General features: G+C 39.6%; 1 protein-coding gene across 4 annotated transcripts in view; it reads right to left on the bottom strand.

Moving 5' to 3' along the window:
• Window positions 1-24,612, bottom strand: part of PPP2R5E (protein phosphatase 2 regulatory subunit B'epsilon) — a 78,532-nt gene that overhangs the window by 25,000 nt on the left and 28,920 nt on the right. For all 4 annotated transcript variants that reach the window (XM_086750174.1, XM_086750172.1, XM_086750171.1 and 1 more), the window contains exon 3: window positions 7,495-7,691. In XM_086750174.1, coding sequence (XP_086606300.1) covers window positions 7,495-7,691 — 197 coding nt within the window. The remainder of the gene's footprint in view (window positions 1-7,494; window positions 7,692-24,612) is intronic.

A 24,612-nucleotide genomic window follows, 5' to 3' on the forward strand; every position in this document is an offset into this window, starting at 1 on the left:
GGAGAGGTGAATACCCAATTAGCTCACAGGGAACACCTGCCCTTCCATTACCAGTATGTGGAACCACCCAAATAAACCCCACGTACACCTCAAACTGAAAGTGAGAATCTCTGCAGACACGATGTCTACACTACTGTGCATATTAACACACACTCACAACAAAATGGAATTAAGCCATAATGTGAAGCCATGCTAACTGGGAGACAACAATGGCCCCTGGAACAGACACTGAACTTGTCCTTCTGAAATATCTCTGCTTATGTGGTTTTTTAAAATATTGTTTATGGATTTACATATTTTAGAGCCCAAAGTGATGACTGCAGTCACTCTGCTACAATCTCTCTGTATAACCCATCAAATTGTTCCCAGAAGTTTGACTGAAGTACATCTTACAAAATGTAAAATCTAATTTTATCTTAAAATATTATAAATGATTCTACCAGCTCTCTTCTAAGAGTTTTACTGCTAATTTATCTACAGCTCTGCTTCTGATTTCAAGGTTGAATCTGCCTGATTCCCCAATGGTTCTCATTAAACCACCCGATCTCTTCTACATCTGTATATATATTTGCATATGCAGTATGTATCTATTTATATATAGGTATTTTTATACAGACATGATACTTTTCAACCTCTGTGCTGCTCAATGGAAAGATAGAGCTTCTGAACTCGGGCAGCTGTTGGCTTCTTTGTTTGTTTTTAATCCTGTAATTATTTTTGCTTCCTTCCTTTGAGGTCCCACCAGTGCCCAACAAGTGTACTGGGGCAAGTATAAAAAGCCAGACCATCTCTCTCTTTTTTTCCTACATGTTGCTGTTTTAATTTATCAACATTCCATTTTTGAACAGTGCACTGCACCAGAAACTCGTATTAAGATACTCATGATAGTAATCCACAACGCTCAGGTCCTTTTCTGCACCACTGCTTGCCTGGATACAGTCTTTCAGGGTTTGATGTTACACGCCACCTTCTTGCCCAGCAGCATCACTTCTGACTTGGCTGTGTTAAAATGAACTACGTTGGACTGTGAACACAGTCAACAATCCAGATCACAGGGTAGGGGGTAAACAGTTCTTCTCATGTTTTCTTGACCTTTAAGTCTTCTAAAAATTCAATCAATAACCTGCAAGAATTTAGCTCTAGATCAAGGCTCCTAAACTTGTTAGCTTACCATCACCACTTCAGCAGTGGTAGCAGCTTCCATCCATACGGATGGGCAAGCAGCAAAACTGAGATACTTTAATATGTGCCCAGCTAATTCTGTACAATACAACCTAAAAAAAGCATAGCAGGAACTCAAGTACCTTAGACAAATTTAAGCACAGTACCAGCAGAAAGAGCCCCTCATCCCTAGAGCAGGCATCAGAGCAAGTGAAAGCCTGCCGATACATGAACTTGAACTCTGGACAGCATGACAAAACTCATACTGCCTCAGACTCCACGCTGAAGAACAAAACAAAAAAATTCAAGTCCCAAGAAAACAATCCCCCCTGAAGGGTCACACTGTGCTTATCTACAGACAGAATGCTTGAAAGGTATTTAAGATGACACAGCCAAAATGGGGGGGGGGGGGGGGGGGGGGGGTGTGTACACTCCTTTAAAAAAAAAAAAGCTGCAGTTGGCACAAGTACTTCTTGGAACAAAAATGTTTTTCCAGTTTATTTCTCTGCTTTAGACCTAGTCACTGTACTATTATGCAGATAAAGTCTGACGAATGAAAGGCCTGTGTAACCAACAGGGGGAATAATGGATACGGGTAAATGTAATTACATACTGTCGGGAAAAATTATTAGGGACAACTACTGCAAGAGGAGCTGCCTCCAACTGATTTTTTGAGAGGAGAACAGAACATCAGAGCCTCTTCTTTTAATAAGCATTGTATTTTTTGTACAAACTAGGTGTATGAAGAATGTGAATAATAAAGAGCATCTAACAGAGGAATTTGGAAATAATGCATGAAAGAAACCAAAGTTGGATTCTTTTCTTCTACAGAATTGATAACCTTCACAATTAAAGAAAAAAAGAACAGAATTTAAAACATGATGTGGTTTTTATCCTTATTTTTTAAACTTCGATAGCACGCTTGATCCATCATGGCTGCACCTACAACACAATTTTTAATCAAAGTCCATTTTGGGGGTCAAAGGACATGGCATCTTCCTTTCAGCATTTCAGATGGTTTCAAAACAATCTGTTCAACTTCTACTGATTCAAGTTGAGTTTAAGATTAACTGCTAATATTTTACAGAATTCCTGAAGTTACATAAAATTCATATTAGAAAAGAGGTATTATTTGTCAATTATTGTAAGAGTATATGATCTAATTTATTTCCTACACTGAAAATGACATTCAGTACTACATTTTTAAATCTAATGTAAGAACCAATGGGGCACAGGGGTTTTGCTACATCAAAAATGTAAGACTGAATATAGATAGACTTGCATAAAAATCTCTAGCCAAGAACATTTTAACATGAAAAACCCTAAACAAGATGAACATTTAGCAAGCAGGGTGTCACACTTAGCCATAAGCTATAGCTAAAGCTATAGAAAATAAAGAAATTCATAATGCCTGTGAAGTCTAACAGCTAGAACATTTCCTAAAAATAGGTTCCCTAACATGCTAAAAAAATCATGGCTTAACAAGATATTCTTTATGTTTAACAGGTCTGTCACAAACAAACTCCTGAGCAGACTCTGCCCTCACATCTGCTGAGACAAACCTGCAGTAAAAAGAATGTAATCCTTATACCTTTCTGTCAGTAGAAAGAAGAAGGAAAAAAAAAATAGAATCAGACCTTTAAAGTGCAATTTTTTGTACTTATTTGAGTACTCATTTAACCAAGTTTCTTTCACTGTGTTGCTCCACACAGCTTCTGAGCCACAAGACACCTAATATGATGTTTCACTTTGGCTATAGAAATGAGAATCTTATTTTACTTGATTCATCATTTCAGAAAAGAGGAAAACGACAGCAGGAAGCCATAGGCATTTCTGCACTTAAAAGAGAGGAGAACAAAGTAATGCTGCTCCATTCTAAAAGTTATCGCTCAAAAAGTTTTCAGTGGCCATCTCTTATGGGCTGGCAACTGCCCACGGATGTTGTACAAACGTCATGGCAAACGTCAGGGGTTGGGTTTACAATTTTTGAAAGAGCGAGTAGGAGAGCTGAAATGCTTCTCACCGAAGAGATTCATCCAGATTTCTTAGTTTAACAGCTTGCCAGTTTCTCACATTCAATTTTTTAAATGAAAGAAAGCAGTTTCCTCAATCTATGTCTTAATACCCAGAAAACACAAAAGCTCTACTACATACCCCCTTTAGGATACCACAGATAATAACAAACATTTATTTCATTCAACTACCATTGCTTAATCTACCAGCAAAATCAGCATCATTAGTTTAAGCCTCCACATTTTGCTCAGACAGGAACAAATTTTAGATTAAGTGTCCAATTATTGGCTCATAAAGTCGTATTACTGGCATTTCCTTCTTAGCAGAGTGTGGTTTAATTGGCAAGGGCCTTTTTTCCTAAGACTAGTCTAATTCTAAAGAATGTCATCTGCCCTTCCGAACAACACATCAAACGGTAGGGGAAGCGCACGGAGCAATACCCTCCTGAATAAATCTGTCCAGCTCATGGCTATTAACACAAATCCCAAATGCTCTTCCCATCAACTAATATTGATGACAGTGACCAGGCCACTGCAAACTTGCTGTGGTGGCCGTTAGTAAATTCCATTTTATGTTGTTTTTTGAAATAACCAATAACATGCCAAACACTTCTGTAGATAACAAGCTAAAGGAGTGGTTGAAAGAAGCTGACATGCTCCTAGGTTGACAAATAGCCAAGTGATTTCACATTTAGCTATACACAATATCCTATCATACGCTCAAGAGAACAAGATGAAAATATGTGGCATTACAATTAGGGATTAATGTTTTAATGGCATTAATTTAGGATGACTGGTAGCAAAAACATCCAGGAGCTGTTATGCTGGCTGCCACAAATGACTGTTTCTCAGACCCTTACATCATAACACCACCGTATTTTAGAAGTAATTAAAAATATCAGAGTGTCTGAAGAATTTTACAGGTAATCTTTTGCCATCCTAGTATCTGTAAAGCCAAACTCCTTTTGGGTCATGAATAGAGAACACTAAAACACACATATATTATAAAACTTTAAAATAAAAAAGGGCTCTTCCACAGATATTTATCTTTTGGATATTTTAAATAATTAAGATAAGAAAGCACTTTAGCCATTAATCCTTTTTTATAAATATTAGTAACTTTCTAAATATCAGCTTCAGATTGGTGTGTCTTTTTTTCTGCTCTTAAATGATGCCAAAACTCCCAAAACAGCTTCTTTCTTTTTCCCCTGTGTACAATATTTTCCCTCATCTCCAAATCACAGTAGCCCAAAGAGCCGCACAGGAAGTATTCATTCCTGGATTCATAAACACTAAACTTAACAGGGAGGAGACCATCCAAAGGGACAAAGAACACTTGTGCTCCATTTTGATCGGTTTTAAGATACCAGTCTTTCAATCAAAACACTCCCATGGCAGTTGTGGCAGGCAGTCAATGGGGACGCTAATTTGGTCAGGACAGAGATACTGCTGTTTTTCTCACCATCATGACAGGTCAGAGCTTGTCAGTGTGACAGCTCCTTTGTGAACACAGCTGGAGACCTAGATGTAAATCCTCAAAAGTAGATAAAGGTGGCGGTTGCACACATGAAACCAACTGTGTGCAGTTAAGTCTGTCTCAGTGTAAGATTATGAGTACAATTCCGCGTGAAACAAGAACATGCACTTAGTGCAAAGAAGATGCTTCAGCACAAAGTGACTAATGACGCCTATTCACCAGGCAATATGCGCTGAAAACTTCTTTTATGTAATATTGGGAGTCATACCTTTCCCTCTAGGGCCTGTATAATTGCATTCAAAGCGATGGAGATGTCTTGCTTTTACAGGCAAAGACCAGGAGGAAAATTAGGACTTTTACTAGATAGCCTACCTGTAAAATACAAAATACCTGCAACGCACAAAAGCCCTGCTGATGTGGTTTAGCAGCAGCACTGCATTAGCATTCGTTGGGGTGATCAACAGAAATCAGTCACGCATTTGTCATGGATTCACTCACATAAATTCAATAGCAGAGCACAGCACCCTGCTCACATGGAATACAACCACCAAAGTGTTTTTGCAAGAGCACATCAAGAACACTGCTGGTTGTGACAGGCACAACTAGGGGACTCCAGGTTCCAATAGCTTATACTTTTCTCAGGTAATTCTTCAGGAAAAAACATGTCCAATTCCCTCATTACTTGGGCATCTTTTTACTTGTAAAAAAGCCAGGTTTGGGCAGTCAGGGGCCACTGAGTAGCCAGATATAGGACTTGAAAAATATTCTCACTTCTCCCCTGCTTAAGTACCCTGGCACTGAAGAGAAAACGTCGCTCGAGCACTGGAGCCCAAATGTAAGGCAGAATAAAGTAAGATGAAGAAGGGCATGTTGCAAAGAAAAGATTGGGAGAATACTGGAGAAAAGAAAACAGAACAGTTTTCCACCAAAAATGAGCTTAGCTGAAAACTGGAATTCCTGAAGGTCCATTAGCAAATATTTGTGAAATCCACTGGAAAAACTCACGCTCTATCTTCCAGTGACTCCTCCATATCATAGTTACAGACTGTATTTAAGAAAATTATTTAAAACCATGCTTTTCAAACTGCTTAGGTAACGCACCATTTCCTTAAGATAAAAACAGTTTTGTGAATCAACAGAAGCGACTCCGGGGACAGCAGGATGTGCTAGCAAAGGGGTTTGGCATCTCTTCTACAGTTCAGAGTGCTTCATAGGTTGTGATTTATGATTCAAATTTAACTTTATGAGCAGTTACAGATCAAATTCTTCTTGTTTCTTGGGGCTCAGCTTAAGATAACACTAACTTGCAGAGTCTTTATTCTACAAATGTTGCTGCAGGACACAACTATAACCGAAGTCAATGCAAGAATACAACCTCAATAATAGAAATGCTAAAAAAAATTTACCAGGTTCTCCCAGGAGGTGAGTTTGGAGGCATCTCCTACACACAGAAAAAGTACCCAATTTTATTGAAGTTATCTGTGCATCAGTGTCCTGTCTATACAAAGGGTATGATAGAATTTGTTCATCACAAGGGCTGCAAGTAAGATTAAACTAACATTTGCAAACCTTTTAAGATACTATAGTGCAGCACCAGCAGAATAATTCAGCTAAGAACGAGTAATTCTGCATTCAGACCGGTATTCGAATGGTGCATTACACCACATGCTGAACAAATAACACAGCAGACTGAAAAGCCGTTCATTCAGAAGACTGGTCCAGCACAGAAGGGAAAAGGGAGGGTGAGGGAGAAGGGGAAGAATCTGATCACATAATTATAGGCTTTCTGACAATGTATACACACAAAGAAGCCATATTAACATTTTTCCATATACTATTAATTCTGGTTTTTTTCTTCACTATTAACTGCTTGGTGATTCTGTCACAATTTACAGCCATTTTTAAACATTACTGACAAGCAACACAGCATGTATCCATGTGTCAGAGAAGAAACAAGGATCATATATAATGCAATGTAAAATCTATTCATGTTTTTCTTCTTACAGCACATAGCTGGTGGATTCCATGATCACACAGTATCATTAGGAAACCAACATCACCAAGTCTATATTTAACTAATTGCCATCTCATTTAGATAACAGGTTATAAGGGTTCCATATGGTAGTACGGAATAAACATTTTAAAGCAGGGACTGATTGATTGATTTTGCCAGTCGTAATGAATGTTCTTCACCATATAGCCAGCATCTGGTACTGTTTCCATTTTTACATGGAAAACACTATTATTTGATAATTTTTATATACAAGGTATGGCTTTATTGTTGGTTAGTCTTGCTCACTCTAATGTTAGCTGCTACTAATCCACATAATACAACCAGGAAATTTTCACACTGATCCTATACAACATTTTTAGCATTTAGTGTTTAAAAATAATTAACCATGCATACTTTAAGCCATCTCTGCCTGAACACACACTCAAGAGCTTGGATAAAGTTAAAAGAAAGATAAGAAACTTGAAAAAATTATTCCATCATTTATAATAGGGATGGGAAAGGGAGGGTAGGTGGGGGGAAACGTGAGGGCAGGTGGGGGAAGTGTGAGGGCCTCTGATTTTATGGCTGCTGGCTTTCTCCATTAGAAAACAATCCATGTTTCCTTTCATACATTTGTGACACTATAACCACCATCTTCTACTTGACTTTAATTAAGAACATATAAAAATTAATCTTTTTGTCTTTGGAGAGTTATCCCCAAGTGATGTCTAGTAGAAAATACAAACCAAAGGCCTCATTTAATCCTCCTACTCCGGGGTTCAATCTCGCCCACAATGCGTAACTGGAATTGCAAGTGGATTTAAAGAGACCATGAGAAAGAAGGAACTCACCATTCTAACTACTTCAGGGTAAGTCTGCTCTGTCAAACAGCCTCTGCTTATTGTAATGTAGTCCACCAGTTCATTAAGAGTGGAGCGCTTGTATTCTTTCATTTTAAGGTCTGAAAGCGTGTCCATGAAGTCAAAAATGACACAGCACTGTTGAAGTTTCTTTAGGAACAGTTCAGGCTGCTCTGAAGATGGAACGTCTATGAAACAAGAAAGGAAATCTTTGTGAGTCTGGCATCTTATTATACAAAACAGGATTTCTTTTTGAAGATCAATTTCAAAGGAAAGCATAATTTATACAATTTTTGTAAAACAGAGCTCAGATTATCAAACAAACCTCTCATAGGAACTATATTACTGCTGTGTGTTTGAGATTTTGAACAACATGTTGTAGAGGTAATTTAATAATCATCTGCTATTAAGAAAATAAAGTTCACCAAAAAAGTGCAAGCTTAAGTGAAGAATGCAAACACAACAGCATTCAAGATTTAATTCTACGATACGCCACTCCTTTCACTGGAGGCTGACACTCACCGTCATTACCTTACACTCCAAAGAAAGATGAAAGAACTATCAAACAGATCAAACTTGATTAATTTATATTTCTGAAAACACTGAGTCATTTATAACTCTATATGAATATACATGAATATGTACATGAACACACAGCAAGACTATAATTCTGCAAACAAGTTTTCGGATTTAATGATTACCCCATCACCCCCGTGTTCCCACCTTCTATAGCAAAATCAATCTTACCAAAACACAGCGAGGATTTTTTGCTGTACTATGAACACACAACGTGCATCAATACGAACATTTTCACACAAAATAACAGTATGTGCTTGACCAATAAAGTAAGGAGAATGTACTGCTTTTGCTCTGTTTTCTTAATTCTCAGCAGATAAAAGACTTCCTAAAGCAATAAAAGGAATGTCAACTTTTCAGTGGCTTGTTAGTCTACCAAATGCATCAAAGGAATACACAGAAAGTTTAGTTTATCCAATGTTCACATACACAAGAGGCTAACAATAGCAGAAAGTTGCAGAAGTGCCATATGCATTTTTACTCTGAAAGTATGCCCTCAGACCAGAGGGCACATCCCTTCCTTTGACCTACTTTTATTTTTTTAAAGGCACAAATACTCTGTCAGCACCAGAATCCAACGAATGACCTTCCAAGCCACCATACAACATGTAAATGAAAAGTCTTGCTGATTTCAACTAGAAAAAAAAATAATAGTAAAGAACTGATGTTTACTTCTTACAACTTGGAGATACTAGTAAAAAGCCAACCTAAGATGGAACTTCTTATTGTTGACACAAGGGTACGTCAAGTTAATGAATGCTTGGTAAACACTGGAAGGTGTTAGTAATTGTACAGTAGTTTTAAGGACGAAGTATCATGAATCTGTTTTAATTAAAACCACATACACAACAGTTACTTGTTTCAAGTTCAAAAGACCTATGAAATATTCCAAGGTCGTAGTACATCGTTGCATAGTTTTTAGAAGTACTGATAGAGATGCAAGGACCCCACGGCACTTCACATCAACTCTCTGCATTGCTCAAACACTGAAAAGAATAAATATGGATTGCAGAACAAATAAAGAAGCTACATGCTTTCTGACCTGACATGGTAAAGTACAACACAGTTTATTCAATCTTCTTCCACCTACAGCACTGCAGTAGTGACAGGATTTGATAGGTTGGCAAACTGCATCCCACAAAGAACCACCAAGATCTTGATAAAGTTTAATTGATGATACCAGGCAGCACACACCAATCTAGTATTCATTAGGCTTGGGTAAGCTCTACAACAGCTGTGTCCAAAGCAAATGAAGGAGGAAAAGTAGTAGTATGATTATGACACCATGCTTTGTATCATTGTAATTATTCACCCTGCATTCCCACAGGCCATGTTCATCTGTGGCACAGAAGATGCAAGAAATGTGGTCCTGCAGAACCCCAACAAGAAGAGCTACATTGGAAAACAGTCCCCCAAAACACCTCTGGAAAATTAAAGGTCCCAAAACCAGGTCACTCTAAAGCTGTTCCACTGGCCAGGCATCTCACATGGGTTCAGATGCTCCACAGCAGGCAACGCTGAAACCTAAGATAAGCCAAGGAGTCAGAGAAAGTCATGAGCCCTCACCCATTACAAAAAAAAAGACCACTTCTATTAGCAAGCTCTCTAAGGTTAAAGCCTTACAGGAGATATAGGGCCTGAAGTACTTGTGACTGCTTTCTTCATTACCTGCCTTCAAATAATACAAAAAGACTGAACTTCAGAATTCACTGTTATTAGTAAGTAGGCAACAATTAATTGATTAATAATTTCTTCCAAAAGATAGACTGTAAATATAAGCTGAGAGGAAAAAAAGAAAGAATGAGATTAAAGTGTAACTGGTTACTTTTCAAGAGACTGTTATCTTTAATTCTAGCTTCCACTCTTTCTTATGCTATCTATAATCCCCCGGAGAACTTGAAAACATGTAAGTGGTATCAATAAAATCTATCTTGTTACATGAACACATGGGGTTTTGGTTGCATTGTCCTACACAGCTTGCAGACATCTAGTTTGGCTGACAAGGATACCCTAGTCAAAGAAAAACACAGGCTGAAATCAAATGGGGATCCATTAAGATACAATCCCGTGCAAGTTACAACCAGACCCAAACGACTCAAGATTACACTCCCTTTAAGGTAGGGTCAGTATTAAATAAAAAATTAAAAAATCACTAAAGCATTAAAATAACTAATAGAAGTCTGCTTTCTTTTTTTTTCTCCAGTTAAGTATCTGGAGGTGTGGGAATAAAATGAAAAATATAATTAAGTTCTTCTCAAGAAAAACCACTCTAGAACAGTACATGATTTTCATACCAGCATTACTATGTCAAGGACCCATGCAGACTATAGGGGCCAACAAAAAAAAAATCAACCAACCAGAAAAACCCACAAACAAACAAACAACGAAAAGAAAAAAAAACGAGGCCCCATGAAATAAAACTCCACAACCCAGCTGTTCTGGCCATATCTGCTTTTTTTTTTTATTATTAAGCAAGCTGCCAGTCACACTACAAAACAAAATGGCAAGAAGTTTCATGCAATAATATTTCTCATAATTCTTGGGAATTTATGGTGCCTTGGGAACAGGGTAATGCCTAATACTTAGGCATTTTTCCACTTGGAAACAGGAAAACTATGAGAGTAAATTTTAGAGGGTCCTAATACGCACAGCACAAGAAAAGGGCAGCAGAAATCAATAACACCAGTATTCCATGTTTCCAACCCTCCCACAGGGACCACGCCATTAGTTGATTTGGGGTATTTTTGTTTGCGTTGGGGTTTTTTTTGTGTGTGTGTTTTTGTTAATCCTGTAATATCTCTTTCACAGCTGTACAAACCTCACCAAAAGATCACAGAGAATGCACTTCTCCGGCCACCGTTAGGCCACTGTCTGGAGCAGGGAGCGCACTGGTACTCGGGGTACAGACCTACCGAGCTCCACATGAAATGAAACATGCAGTTCATTACAGATGTTCACAGTCCGTTGATGAAAAACCACAAATCATTTTCTTCTCAGCAGACGGATACTCAGAGCTTTCCATGAATTCTGTTAACATTTTACTCTTCTGCTAATGTGCAGGCAAACATTTAGGCTCTCTAATTTAATAACCTTCAATATTACCATTGTATTTGCTTTCAAGTTGAAAGAACTGAAAATTCAGCAACTGCACTAATAAATCTGTGTAAATACCTATAATATCTATAAGATAAAATCAAAATTACACTACTAAGAGGCATGCGTGATTTACGTCCAATGCACAGGAGGGTACACTTTTATTAAACCCAAAATTTAAAGAAAGATAAACTTGTGTCTGGATGACTTTAAGGACTCTTCTCCTTTTCAGAAGGTCTTTGCTACAAGTTAATTTTCAGGCTTGTCAGTTTTCTCTTTAGCCATTTAAAAATGTACAGAGCTTCTGAAATACAGTAAGTATTCACAGATTCAAAGGATTCACAGATTCAATTGCCTCAGTGAGAGCAAGTACTGATACATCTGAACAATGATAATCAAGACCGAATCAGAGCCTTTAACAAATTTATACAGTTATCAGAAAAAGTAGACAGAAAGTACTGCAATTTTTAGACATTGTTACTATAAAGCCTGAAATACTAATTCTAAAATGGCCAAACCAATTCAGTTTCTCTCTTAACAGCTTTTTTTCCAAAATAATCCTAATCCAACCAGCCCATCCCTCCTCATGAGTCCTCTCTGCAGTCTCTGCCTTCTGCACCTTTTTATCAAGTGAAGAAAGAAAAATCTGATAGCATACTTTTACCGCAAGTCTCTAACATACATTAAAAATATTCATGTGTATTTTCATGTGTAAATACTCCTTCATATTTTAATTAAAGTAATTTACAAGTAACCGATTTGGAATCATAGAGGACTATGCATCAGATCAGCAAAAATGCATCCAGAGAAAAGAGCTATGGTTCTCTCAGCAGCAGTGAAAAGCCACAAAGGGGGAGCTGCTGAACACCTGGAGGAGTTCCCTGGTCCACCGCAGCCCGCAGTTCTGCAGTTTTGCAATGAAGAGAATAATGCTGACAACTGAAGATGGAGGGGGGATTGAGCTGCTTAAGCCAGCACAGCAATTGTAAGGAAAAGTCACGGGACTGCAGACACAAGATAAGACAATACACAGCCTACAACTACAATAAAACAAGACAAATTATGTAGATCACTGTTCTGGTTTTGTTTGGGGGGAGGGGGGGGGGTGCTACAGTGGCAGCTTCTGTAGGAAGCTGCTAGAAGTCGCTCCCCTTTGTTCAGTGGACTTGGCCGGGCCTAGGGCAGACCGCTGCTGGCCAAGGCCGAGCCAATCGGTAGCAGAATGTTCCGTGATAATGCCTCTGCGATAATGTATTTAAGAAGGGTAAAACAGAAAAAAAAAAAAAAAAAAAGTAGAAAAGATGTGAAGCTGCTCAGCGGGGGCAGAGAGGGGGAGGCACGAGCCTTGTGGGCCTTGCAGGCCTCAACACCTGGCCTCCCGCCAGGCGGCCGACTGTGCCTGACTCGCTCCGGCCTGGCTGCAAGAAGTGGAGAGGAGAGGAGATGTGAAGAGAACCTGAGAGGCGTCTGCCTGCCTGTTGTGAAGAATTTCTTGTGAGAGGAACGGCTGCAGACGCCAAGGTCCGTGAAGAATGAGGGGGAGCAGTAATGCTGCTCCTGGCCAAGATTCCCCTGCAGCCTGCGGTGCAGCCCATGGTGGAGCAGGTTGTCCCCCTGCAGCCCATGGAGGCCCACGGAGGAGCAGAGATCCACCTGCAGCCCATGGAGGACCCCACGCTGCGGCAGGCAGATGCTCGAAAGAGGCTGTGGCCCGTGGAGGGCCTGCTGGGGCAGCCATTCCAGAGGGACTGCACCCCGTGGAGGAGATGACCCACGCCGGAGCAGTTCCACAAAGGACTGCAGCCCGTGGGAGGGACCCCACACCGGAGCAGGGGAGGAATGTGAGGAGTTCTTCCCCCAACGATGAAGCAGTGCCATGAAACAACATATGATGAACTGACCGCGACCTCCAATCCCTCTTCCTGCCTGTGCCACTCAAGGTGGGGGGAAGGTGGTAGAGATAATGTTAAGCCCCGGAAGAGGGAGGCGTGGGGGGAGGTTATCTTGTTCTCTGTCTCATTCTCCTGCTGGTTTTAGTAATAAATGAATAGCTTTCCCCAAGTCGAGTCTGTTTTGCCCGTAATGGTAACTTTAAGGATTTCTCCCCATCCTTATCTCAAACCTGGAGCCTTTTTTCTTATATCATCGACACGCTGGAAGGGAGGGATACCATCCAGAGGGACCTTGACAGGCTGGAGAGGTGGGCCCGTGTCAACCTCATGAAGTTCAACCAGGCAAAGTGCAAGGTCCTGCACATGGGCTGGAGCAATCCCAAGCACAAATACAGGCTGGGCGGAGAATGGATGGAGAGCAGCCCTGAGGAGAAGGACTTGGGAGTGCTGGTGGACGAGAAGCTCAACATGAGCCGGCAATGCGCCCTTGCAGCCCAGAAGGCCAACCGCATCCTGGGCTGCATCAAGAGGAGCGTGGCCAGCAGGTCGAGGGAGGTGATTCTCCCCCTCTACTCTGCCCTGGTGAGACCCCACCTGGAGTACTGTGTCCAGTTCTGGAGCCCCCAACATAAGAAGGACATGGACCAGTTGGAGAGGGTCCAGAGGAGGCCACGAAGATGATCAGAGGGCTGGAGCAGCTCTGCTGTGAGGCCAGGCTGAGAGAGTTGGGGCTGTTCAGCCTGGAGAAGAGAAGGCTCTGGGGAGACCTGAGAGCGGCCTTCCAGTACCTCAAGGGGGTCTACAAGAAAGATAAGGAGAGCCTGTTCAGAAGGCCCTGTTGTGATAGGACAAAGGGTAATGGTTTTAAAATAGAGGGGGGCAGATTTAGATATTAGGAAAAAAAATTTTTACAATGCGAGTTGTAGAACACTGGCACAGGTTGCCCAGAGAGGTGGTGGATGCCCCATCCCTGGAAACGTTCAAGGCCAGGTTGGATGAGGCTCTGAGCAACCTGATCTGGTTGGAGATGTCCTTGCTCCCTACAGGGGGGTTGGACTAGATGACCTTTGAAGGTCCCTTCCAACCCAAACCATTCTATGATTCTGTCTCCCCCTGTTCTCTCGGAGGATGGGGGGAGCAAGAGAGACTGCGTAATGTGGTCCCGGTCGGGGCTGAACTATGACAATCACATATAAAATATTCAGCAAAACCAGGATATGCTCACAGATGCTACCTTGCACTCACATATGTACTATCAGAACATTTATTAATAATTAAAAGCAAAATGCTCTCAGAATAACTATTGCTTCCAGTATATACTTTACTGTTATTAATTAGCTTGAAGATGATATTTGCATAAAGAACGACCATCATCACCTTGTACATCAGTAAAAGTAAGGAACACCATGTTAAGCATGAAAAATGGAAACACGTACTAAAACCAAAGGGTGCCTAAAATGGGGGACAGAGAGATTAATAGTAACTTTTTTACTTACATTAATTTTAAGAACTTCCCAGCATCTGAGAACTATGTATTCAGTCACTTCTGCCCCCCAAGATTGTTTCCTGAATTCTTTCCCTATCAACTTGATGGCAAAATAAGTCCCCAATTTTTCTTCAGTTTCTGTATTTTCCAGTTATTAAATAAATCTAGGATTATGTTTTTTCTAGTTAAGTAAATATCTCTTTGTGCCAAAAAAAAAGCTCTAAAAACCAAACCTACTCCTCCCGCTTTGCTGCCACTCACCAAGCCACCAAGTTAAACATAACCAACGAGTGAAGCAAGGATCTACCTGCACAAAGTAGGCAGCTGTGCACCCATCTCTACATGCCTACATCTATCCCCCACAGGTCACTATGAAAATTCTATTTTGTAAGAAGCTAACGATCTAGGTTTTATTCAAATAAAACTTGCAAATTTGAACTGGAAAGCCTTTTGGTCTTCTTTGAGAAGTTCACTTCAAGAGAAGGTCTAGCGACACCCAGCTCAAAGCTTTCGCTAACTGAAGGTCCTGTGATGCCCATCCCATAGTATGTAACGAGCCCCATTTCCATAAGCTGCTTTTCACAGCAGAATAGTGCTCTTAAGATGGCAAGAAGTACAAGTGTTTGCCCTCTCTTTCTTACAAACACTTCTTGAGAAAAGTAATCACCATCCTGATTGTATTCATTTAACTTTCCCGACTGGCTGTCAATATTACTAATGCTTTGAGAAGTCCGTAATCATTCATTTACAATAGGTGCTTTTTTCAAAGCTGTTTCCCCAACCAGTTCTCTATACTTAATAATTATACAGGCAGGGCAGCAGTTAGGCATTGTGTTCCAAATATATAAAGTCTAACCAGTACCAACGCTATTCACACAGCAATACATACGGCGGGACAAGCTCAAGCTGACTTTCATGAGTGAACACACAGGAAAAGAGAAGCAGAACATTAACATACTGGTTCCAGCACATTCAAAATGCATGATTAAAAGGGCAACACGGGACGTATTCCACCACTTTTCCTGATAATCAGTGTCTCTTCAGATAATTAATCACAAAATTGAGAATTATTTTCCTGACCACAAACTTCTCCCTGATCAAACCGAACAAGTTCTCACCAAGTGAGAGTCTCCTGGGTGGTGTCTCAGGGATCCTGGATACCATGATTTTCTCTTCTACTTGTCAGTACTTCCCAGTCATTTCACAGAGGTTTTCAACAAACATAATTTACTGGGATGAGTACTCTGAAAGCAGTGTAGATCTAACATTTGATTGGAGTGCCTTGAGTGCACGACAAGCAACAGGGGATACTCCTTAACAGACGTACTCTTAATCTTACACTGCCAAATTTTATAGCGTAGATGTACTTTTAAATATATTAATCAAAATTTTGCCTTTACTCACATATGTAAAATCTTACGAGCTTCAGCCCTTTAACAGAACACATGGATGAAGGGTTGCCATTTCCTTCATCAAAAGGCCAAGAATTAAAAACAAATTGATAATAAAAAGAATGACAATAAAGCGTATTTTTTAAAGCCATACTTTTAAAGTTTATGAAACTTCAATTAAACTTTTTCCCTACTTCCACAGCAAGCATGGTGCAGGCAACAGTTCAAGTTTCCTCACTTTCGCCCGTACGGCTCAATCCGGAGCCACAACAGTCAAGCTTCCAGTGGAAGGATTCCTTCAGGCTACACTTTGTCAATCTGTGGCCAACACTTTTTCATCCCGCCACTGACTATACCAATACTGTTTGTGCTGTGAACATCCTTCAGCTTGGAATTGGGCCAAGCCCACAAGCTTCTTTGTCAAATTCCTGATGAGCCACAGCAAAATACTATTACGTCCATATTGACTGCAAATGGACTGTATTGGTGCACACTAGCCCCAATGATGTGCCACCCTCAAGTGAGTAGAGACCTTCCAGGGTGCCCTAGGTTTTACAGCTTTGGGTTATCTTATTCTTCACTAACCTAACATGATGAATCTGTTATGAAACATAGAATCAAACATCTCAGATAATAATAAACAACCAAGAAAATACACAGTGGATAGTGAGAATTCATGAGCAACTAACAGAAGACAAGTACCAGGGTATTTGGGTATACCACTCCATGTTCTAGGTCCCACAAAAATAGAGACTCACAAGATTTTTGGTAGTATACAGTGTCCCTCATGCTAGTACTAATAATAATCACTTAGTAGTAACCATGCCTTTTCATAACCAAGCCGCGTCTTCTTCCTTAGGTAAGCTGACAACACTTTTCAACTCCTCAATAGTTCTTCAATGAATGGGAAGAGCTTAGACCAACTGAGTAATCCAAGACAGTCAAAGTTTACCTATTCTACCTACAAGTACACTCAAGCCAAAAAATGATCCAGGTCAAAGAAGACAGCAGAGAAGGTACGGAAAAGGATTCGTATGACACAAATTTTGGAGAAAAGTTGATGGGAGAAAAGCAGATGGGTGAGCGTACCAAAAAATTTCAGAAGAGATGGAAGAACAGCAAAGTAGCTCTGCTATTACGAGAAGGGAAGCCAAAGAAGGCAGAGTGACAACATTAAAAAGTCTTAAAAGATCAAGAGAGGAAGAGGTACAACATGTGTAGGAGTTTTAGAAAAGACAGAGAGGAAAAAAATCGTTTGGGGACCAGATAATACAATGAAAGTAGAAGAATATTTCAAAATTAAAAAACAGGAGCTTAAAGTGTTTAAGCAAAAGAAGAATGAATGAGTTATTGGTTACAGGCTAGATTTGATTGAGCAGCTACGTATCAGGAGGTTCCTGACACTCTGTGACATCTTTAATTTATAGCATTGCATTATTTATGGTGAGTTTGCCTAGATATCAAATTAACACTTATTTTTTAGCCCCAAGCTGATCACAGGTTTTGTAGGTTGCTTTCTCGACCTCTACCCCCCCGCCTCCACCATAAATTTTCTATTTCAAAACCAATGATTAGCAATTTGGGTTTGTTTTTTTTTAAATGAAGCAAAAAGGCTAGCAAAAATACATGTTAATGTTATTTCAATTTCCCAAATTGAATATGTGGCATAAAATCCCAAAATAAGACAAAAATACTTTGCTGAAACACTGAGAGTTATTGTGGCCAATTTTCCTGGACTGACTGAAGTTTCTTTTACACTGGCTCAGAAAGTTTATGCTAGCTGTTTTAAGTAGGTTATTACTGAATTGCACTTTCAAAGTACAAGCTAACCTTCTGTGAGAAAAGCTGAAGTCCCTTGGTTTGCTGAACAGTCACCAGAGAGAGCTGCTGCCCATGTTTTTCTTGCCACTTGAGAATACTGACCTGAGTTAGTGAAGAAATTATCAGGATACCTTTGCCACACATCTGCCTAACCTTCTACCATTAGATATGAAAGATAAATTGTTACTTTTCAAAGTCTTCTCCAAGGGGAAGGGAAAAAAAAAAAAAAGAGATGGATTTTAAGCGTTCTTTAAAAAAAAAAAAAAAAAAAAAAAAAAAGGAGGTTGAACCATAGAATAGAATCATAGAATCTTTAAGGTTGGAAAAGACCTCCAAGATCATCAAACCCAACCATCAACCTAACACCACCATGCCTACTAAGCCATGTCCTGAAGTGCAATGTCTACAAGTTCTTTGAACCAGAATCTGTTCGTCTTCTACTTTCTCCATTCATATAAACATAAGCCTATGTCCACATACAAGATTTGGGGTTGTTCGGGAGTTTTTGAGTATTGATTGGTGTTTTATGTTGGTTTTTGGTTTTTTTTTAGGCACTGAGCTGTTAGTGTAGATAGGTGTGTAAAAAACTACCCAGCGCTGTCCTGAGAGACAACACTAAACCCCAGTACAATCAGCTAATCAGCTCACACTTCAGAGCTCCCAGAGCTGTGTTAGAACATCCCTGGTCTAGGAATAAATATATCTGCAAATTTAAAGATCTCTGAATTTTAACGTCACGCTCCATTACAAACACAAGACTGACTTCACATGAAAAATCTTTGCAATTGGGTTTTTTGAGACTCCAGGATTAGTAAGTATTACTCCTTACACGTTTGCTCAGTTCTAGCTGGTAATGCTGCCAGTGCTGAACCTTGCATTGGTTCCTTTCAGTTGTTACCAGGAGGAGCTGTACACCTGAATTAAACTCAAGCTTTTCTGTAGACATTTGAATGGCAAAAGCTACAGGTAGAGCAAATGCAAATCCAAAATAAGCTGAACTTACCTACTCGCTCAGCTTCTCTGCCCTAAAATGCATCACAAAGACCAGAGATGGGAACAAAGTAAAAAAAAAAAAAAAAAAAAAAAAAGACATTGATTTTCCAAGCCATTTCTCAAATTACAGATGCAGAGCAAAGCTAAACAATAGTAACTCAGTGTTTCACTGGGTCACCCTGCTGCTGCCTTCCTTTCCTTTAGAATAACTAACAGTCCTCCAGGCTGTCTTTCAGTGTATTTGTAATTGCCTAGCTCTTCTCTAGGACCCTGCCATCGTTCATCCATTCCCAAATTCTTAGTAGAGCACTGGAATTCCAGATGTCAACAGAGACACAAGTCTTGGCTCATCATTCCAACTTTGTCATGCTATGCTCATAATAACTTTTATCTTGTACTTTGTTTCTGTTAATTTTAGAGAAATTGATGGATTACACAACTTTATCTTGCTACATCGTGTGCGATTTTTTTTTTTTGCATTGTAGATTAATAGCAAATATCAAAAAATGGCAAGAGTAGTAATTTGTAACAAACATTTCACCGTTTCCAGATTCCTTGGATGGAAAAAGATCTAAACACCAGAAAACTGTTCACAAGTTCCAGACTAGTAACTAACACCTTTGCAAAAAACCCACGATGGTCTGCTGACCTAAGACAGAAGAATCCTTAAGAGGATTACTGTCTTCCTTTTGATAAGATTCTTATCAGATCACTTTTTTTTTCCTACATGACACGAGAAGCTTTTGCCCTGTAATGATAATTAAATACAACAACACAAACGTGTCACAGCAGTCTTAACGTTACCTTCCACTCTAATTGCGGTCACTAGGCAGTTCAGGATTTGCATTGGAATTGGCTTGTTTGATGTATTAAGTACATAATGAAATCATGATACAATTATATAGTTGTACATACTTCCTGTAAGAGTGCAAAAATTATACCTTGCTCACTAAGTGCTCTGGAACTGCCATGAGTCTGAATAAAAATATGCAATATTCAATTTGTTAAAACTACAGAGTCACTCTATGAAATTTATTCAGAAACACTTAAGACACTTGCAAAAAAACTGAATCAAGAGCAGAGGAAACCCCAAACACAGCTCTCAGCCAAATGGGCTCACAACAAGTGCCAGGATTGCTACTCTGCTGGGTAGTGACCCACTAATTTATCCCAGAAGTCACAGGAGTACTTCATTCTCCAGTGAAAGAAGTAATTAAGTGAGAGCTATTCTACATATGGAACCCACTACCTAAGAGCTCAGGCTTATATTTTAAAATATTTACATTTATTAACTTAAATAATATACATACATGTAAAATATAGACTTCTATAACCCTATTTATACATTTAGAAGAGTTCAACTGAACCCTGAAAACATAACTTCCATTCCCTTCTCATGTGATAGTATACATTTAGTCAGGAACATATTCTACTCTATGCTCATTCACAAGAGTCTCCCAGTATTTTCCAGTAATGAACTACGCAATCCGACCATCCATCATGTTTGCTCTCTCATTCTCTCTGTAGAGGGAGCCATGTGTGTAATGGAATAAAACCTTCATGGAACTGCACACGTGTAAGATGCTACATTTGTGTAAGAAAAAGACAGGATTTAACAAACATACCCGGAAGTTACGATGGAAGATGCTGAAATAAGCTGGGAATTCATTCTGAAGTCCCCAAACAGATCACCCTGAAAGCTCAACTTCTTACATACGTTTCTTCTTTACTGCAGATGCTCCAGCACAACAGAAGAACAGAATTACTGGGCTTGGCCTTCATTATTCACATAGTCTTCTAAATACTAGTTTCAGTCCACTGAGATCCTTTGAGATCAGAATCAACACCTCAAGCTGGGTTCAAGGTTATGCCATAAACAAACTGGTGTCGCAGGGGGAGATGCCTCTGCAGCGTCATGTCCCTCAGGAACAACAGCCACAGCACTCACTGCTGCATTTCACGAGCACAAGAACAAAACCCCTGCTACATCCCGGCTGAGCCACGAGAAGACATCGGAAAACCTGAAGGTACATCCTGATCTTCACACTGGGGTGACATCTCCTTGCCAACTGAGCAACTAGAAAGCATTACTCAAAGATGCTACGTAAGGACTTCACATCCACAAGCAATCCATGTGGTTTATTTGTTCAGAAAGGAGGTTACCACATCATTCCCTCCTTCATGCTGTTCTCCTTGCATAGGGCCTTCTAGTGCTTATGCCCAACCAGCTGCCCTGAGATACGGTCATCTGTAAGGCTCAGACTATGTTATTCAGTACCTTATGACAATAACTCGAATCAGTCAAGCTGTTAGTTTAAGGGAATGCCCTTTCTCATATTGCCAAGCCCAGTAGGCCTCTCTAAGTGACAGCAAATACATAAATAAATCTACTGTGTTTTATTTTGGTTTTCCAGTTACTGTAGAGCTCTCACATTCCCTGGTGCACAGACATACATCCCCATTCTAGACCATTTCTACAGCAACCTCTTGATCTTCAGATTATTCAGGATCTGGAAAAATTCACCAATAGAGGATAAAACCATGACATTTATATAATACTTCTCTATAATCTGTGAAGTTACTCTGTATTACACTGGATATTTTATGTTATTTGTATTATCATGACATATGCCTATGTAAAAATACCAGCTATCCCATTAAAAATTGTCTCCATCACAGAATGGCATGTCTCAAGTTATCAGTTTTAAAACAAAGTAAATGAGAGAATCATTTACTACTAATTATCATTCACATTTAGAGCTCACCATGTAAATTGGATACTTTTGCTAAAACTTGGAAACCTGACTGACATAGTGTATTATGTCACTCTTCTCTCTTTTAAACACCAACTTCTTTTGCTGCTTGAATCCTAAATGGAGTAGACAGTTTATCTCCCCAACACAAGGTTCTAGAGAGCAAAGACCTCATTTCTGAATATTTGTAATTGTCTAAAGAAGAACCCTTATCACAGCCTTGCGTTATCATGTGTATGGGCATTTTTTCATATCATTTTTACCTCCAACCTCTTCCAAAAACAATGAATTAAAAAAATGTTGTTTTCTTTTGGCAGAATATGTCTACCTGCATGTATGTATACCAATCATAAGGTTTTCTTATCCCTCAGGAGTGCAATCTGCTACTGCACAGCCAAATCTATCTGAGAATCAATGGGCACTGGCACCTGAAGTGAATTTCACTAGAGATTATTTAGCCCCTCCGCAATGTGACTGTCAGTCTACCACAGTCTATTACCTTTAAAAAATAGACATTTGACCCATTACAAAGAGGTTTGTATTAACCAACAAGTTTGAGAAAACTGAAAACTACACAGATAACGTTATGTCATGCAACCAAAGGAATCGCTCTGTTGAGTATCAAGTCACTTTGCAAAACTTCATTAGTTTAGACTGTTACAAATATTAACCACACATAATAGTTTAGGCATTAAATGTAACTAAAACCTTTCCTCTATGGTTATCAAACAACACTCTTCATCATCAACTGCTACTCTTTCTACTTCTTCCAAAATACTCATTATTTAAGGTGCTTCTCAACTGAGGAAGATAAACTGAAATGAGATTATCAACAGTATCTATCCTGAGCTGTACTTTGGTCGCAAACTTCATCTTCAGTTGGCGTGCTGGCCAAACTGAAGTCAGTGGGAGTGTTAACATCTGTTCATTAGAATTGTGATTACACCTTTGTTCTAATTGGCAGAAAGCTAATTGATTATTAATCAAGACAAGGAAGAGCAATTAGTTATGTATTCCATGAAAAATTAATGGAGAACTCCTCAGCAGGAAAAGCGTATATTTTGCAGGTGTATACATACTTAGGTAAGTCTGAAAGCTCCTCTTCATAAGTGAGGTCATCCAAATACACTACTGGGAATTAGGATAACTTTTAAAAGGCTTTTTAATAGAGTCTTTGCAGGTACAGATCGCTGATCAAGAAAGACGTATAGTACAGCAAACACGCTTGGTATCTGACCACATGAACACACAGACCATACATTCTCTAGCTTGCCCATACTTTTTCAGAAGCAGCAGGCTCACTACCATACCACTGGCAAGAACTCTTAACTTACACACATCCTTCATGCATTTGAAGACAGGCCTTCAGGTGGGTCCTTTCTTGCCAGCACCTTTTTTTTTTTTTTTTTAATTTTTCATGAAATATCAGGTTGGATGAGGCTCTGAGCAACCTGACCTAGTCAGGGATGTCCCTGCTCCTTGCAGTGGGGTTAGACCAGATGACCTTTGAAGGTCCCTTCCAACCCAAACCATTCTATGATTCTATGATTATCAAATGACAAGTAGAACATGCCATTTACAATAAAATTGAGTACTTCAAATAATTACCTCCACTGGACTGAAGTTCATCAAGAGAAGGCAGACAGCATTCCCTTTACCTTACATTCAGGCTGTACCAGCAGGCACATATACAGATGGCCCTCTCCCAATCCAATAGCTATCATGCAGTCAAAGTAGGTCAGCGAAGAACAAAACAGTTTTAAACTATACTAATCCAGTGGCTTCAGTATCCCACAGAAATGAAAGAGAAAGACCATCTAAACTCTTGCGGTCACGGGACAAAGTTACAACTGTAAAGATTAGAAAGCAAAATATAAACCCATGCCATCAAGTTCCCCTCCCTGTACCTGGCATATTACTTATTTGGTCCCACAGACCCCAGCACAGTCAACTAATCGCCTTCACGCAAACCTACTGAAGCAGCACTTCTGTGTGCCTTACTCCTTTCTCTGACAGAGGCATTCAAGTATCAATCCTTCACATAAGGCCTAACAATCTAGCGAGCTTTACACCCACTCCTCTGGTTCCTGTCATTTTCAGAGGATGCTACAAGCTTGTTTCATTTTAATATCAATGCTAGCATTCTCTCTCTTGTCAGCAGCTACTGAAGATCCCAGCTCAGGCATTCCTTTGGCAGAGGCTGCTCGGTTTGAGAGTCCAATTTGGTATTACTTCTTGCCGCTTCTCTGGGCTGCTCCTACCTTTGCCTGCTCATGGAGTTCCTCAAAATCATGTCTGTAATACTCTTTTCTGAAGCTTGCCTCTTTGTCTTGTTTCTCTCAGTCTGCAGCTGAAGACCTTCAAAACAGCCCCCAGCTTCTCCAAATGCCATCTATTTTTACCTAGGCGCTGCCGTCTCATTCCGGATGCTGCTAATTGGCCCCTTAGTCACAACTGGAAAAGTAACCTAGTTGAGTAACTCTTTCTGAGCTGCTGCATTGAGGAATCTGTATGCCTCATACTTGTATTAATTCAAATGAGGAAGCTTCCAGTAAATTTGTCCCCATGCAAGATGAAGCCCAGAGTTTAATACAAATTACCAATAATTTAGCCTCTTAGATTCTTCAGTCACACATTTTTTTTTAAGTAATGACCTTCTCACACGAAGAGTTTAATGCATTTGAAGTTCTAAATCCTGCATGAAAGCACCACATAAAATAGGAGACAACTGTAACACTAGAGATCAACTGTACTCCATTCACCAGTTTTTGGGGGCTTTTTTCCACATCTTACCTAGATCAATCTGTAAACTTGCAAGGATCTACTCAAAAGAAATCACAGAAAACCCACGTAAAGCTAGATTTTTTAAAAGTGAAACAAGCGATGACAACACAAACATACAAGCAGCTCATTCTGAAACAGGTGCTTTTCCAGGCAGACTTCTTTCTTATATAAATGACACAAAACAGCTGGCTTCACAGCTATAAAATGATGTTTCAGAACAACTCAGTGAGCCCTGCTTGCTTCTTAATCACTCTGCTAATGAAAAGTTGAACTTAAGCATCTTAGAATTTCCTCTCAACTATGCTGCTTCTGCATAGTTA

The sequence above is a fragment of the Chlamydotis macqueenii genome, chromosome 5 (genome assembly GCF_036417535.1).
Source record: "Chlamydotis macqueenii isolate bChlMac1 chromosome 5, bChlMac1.mat, whole genome shotgun sequence".
In the NCBI taxonomy this organism is placed as follows: domain Eukaryota; kingdom Metazoa; phylum Chordata; class Aves; order Otidiformes; family Otididae; genus Chlamydotis; species Chlamydotis macqueenii.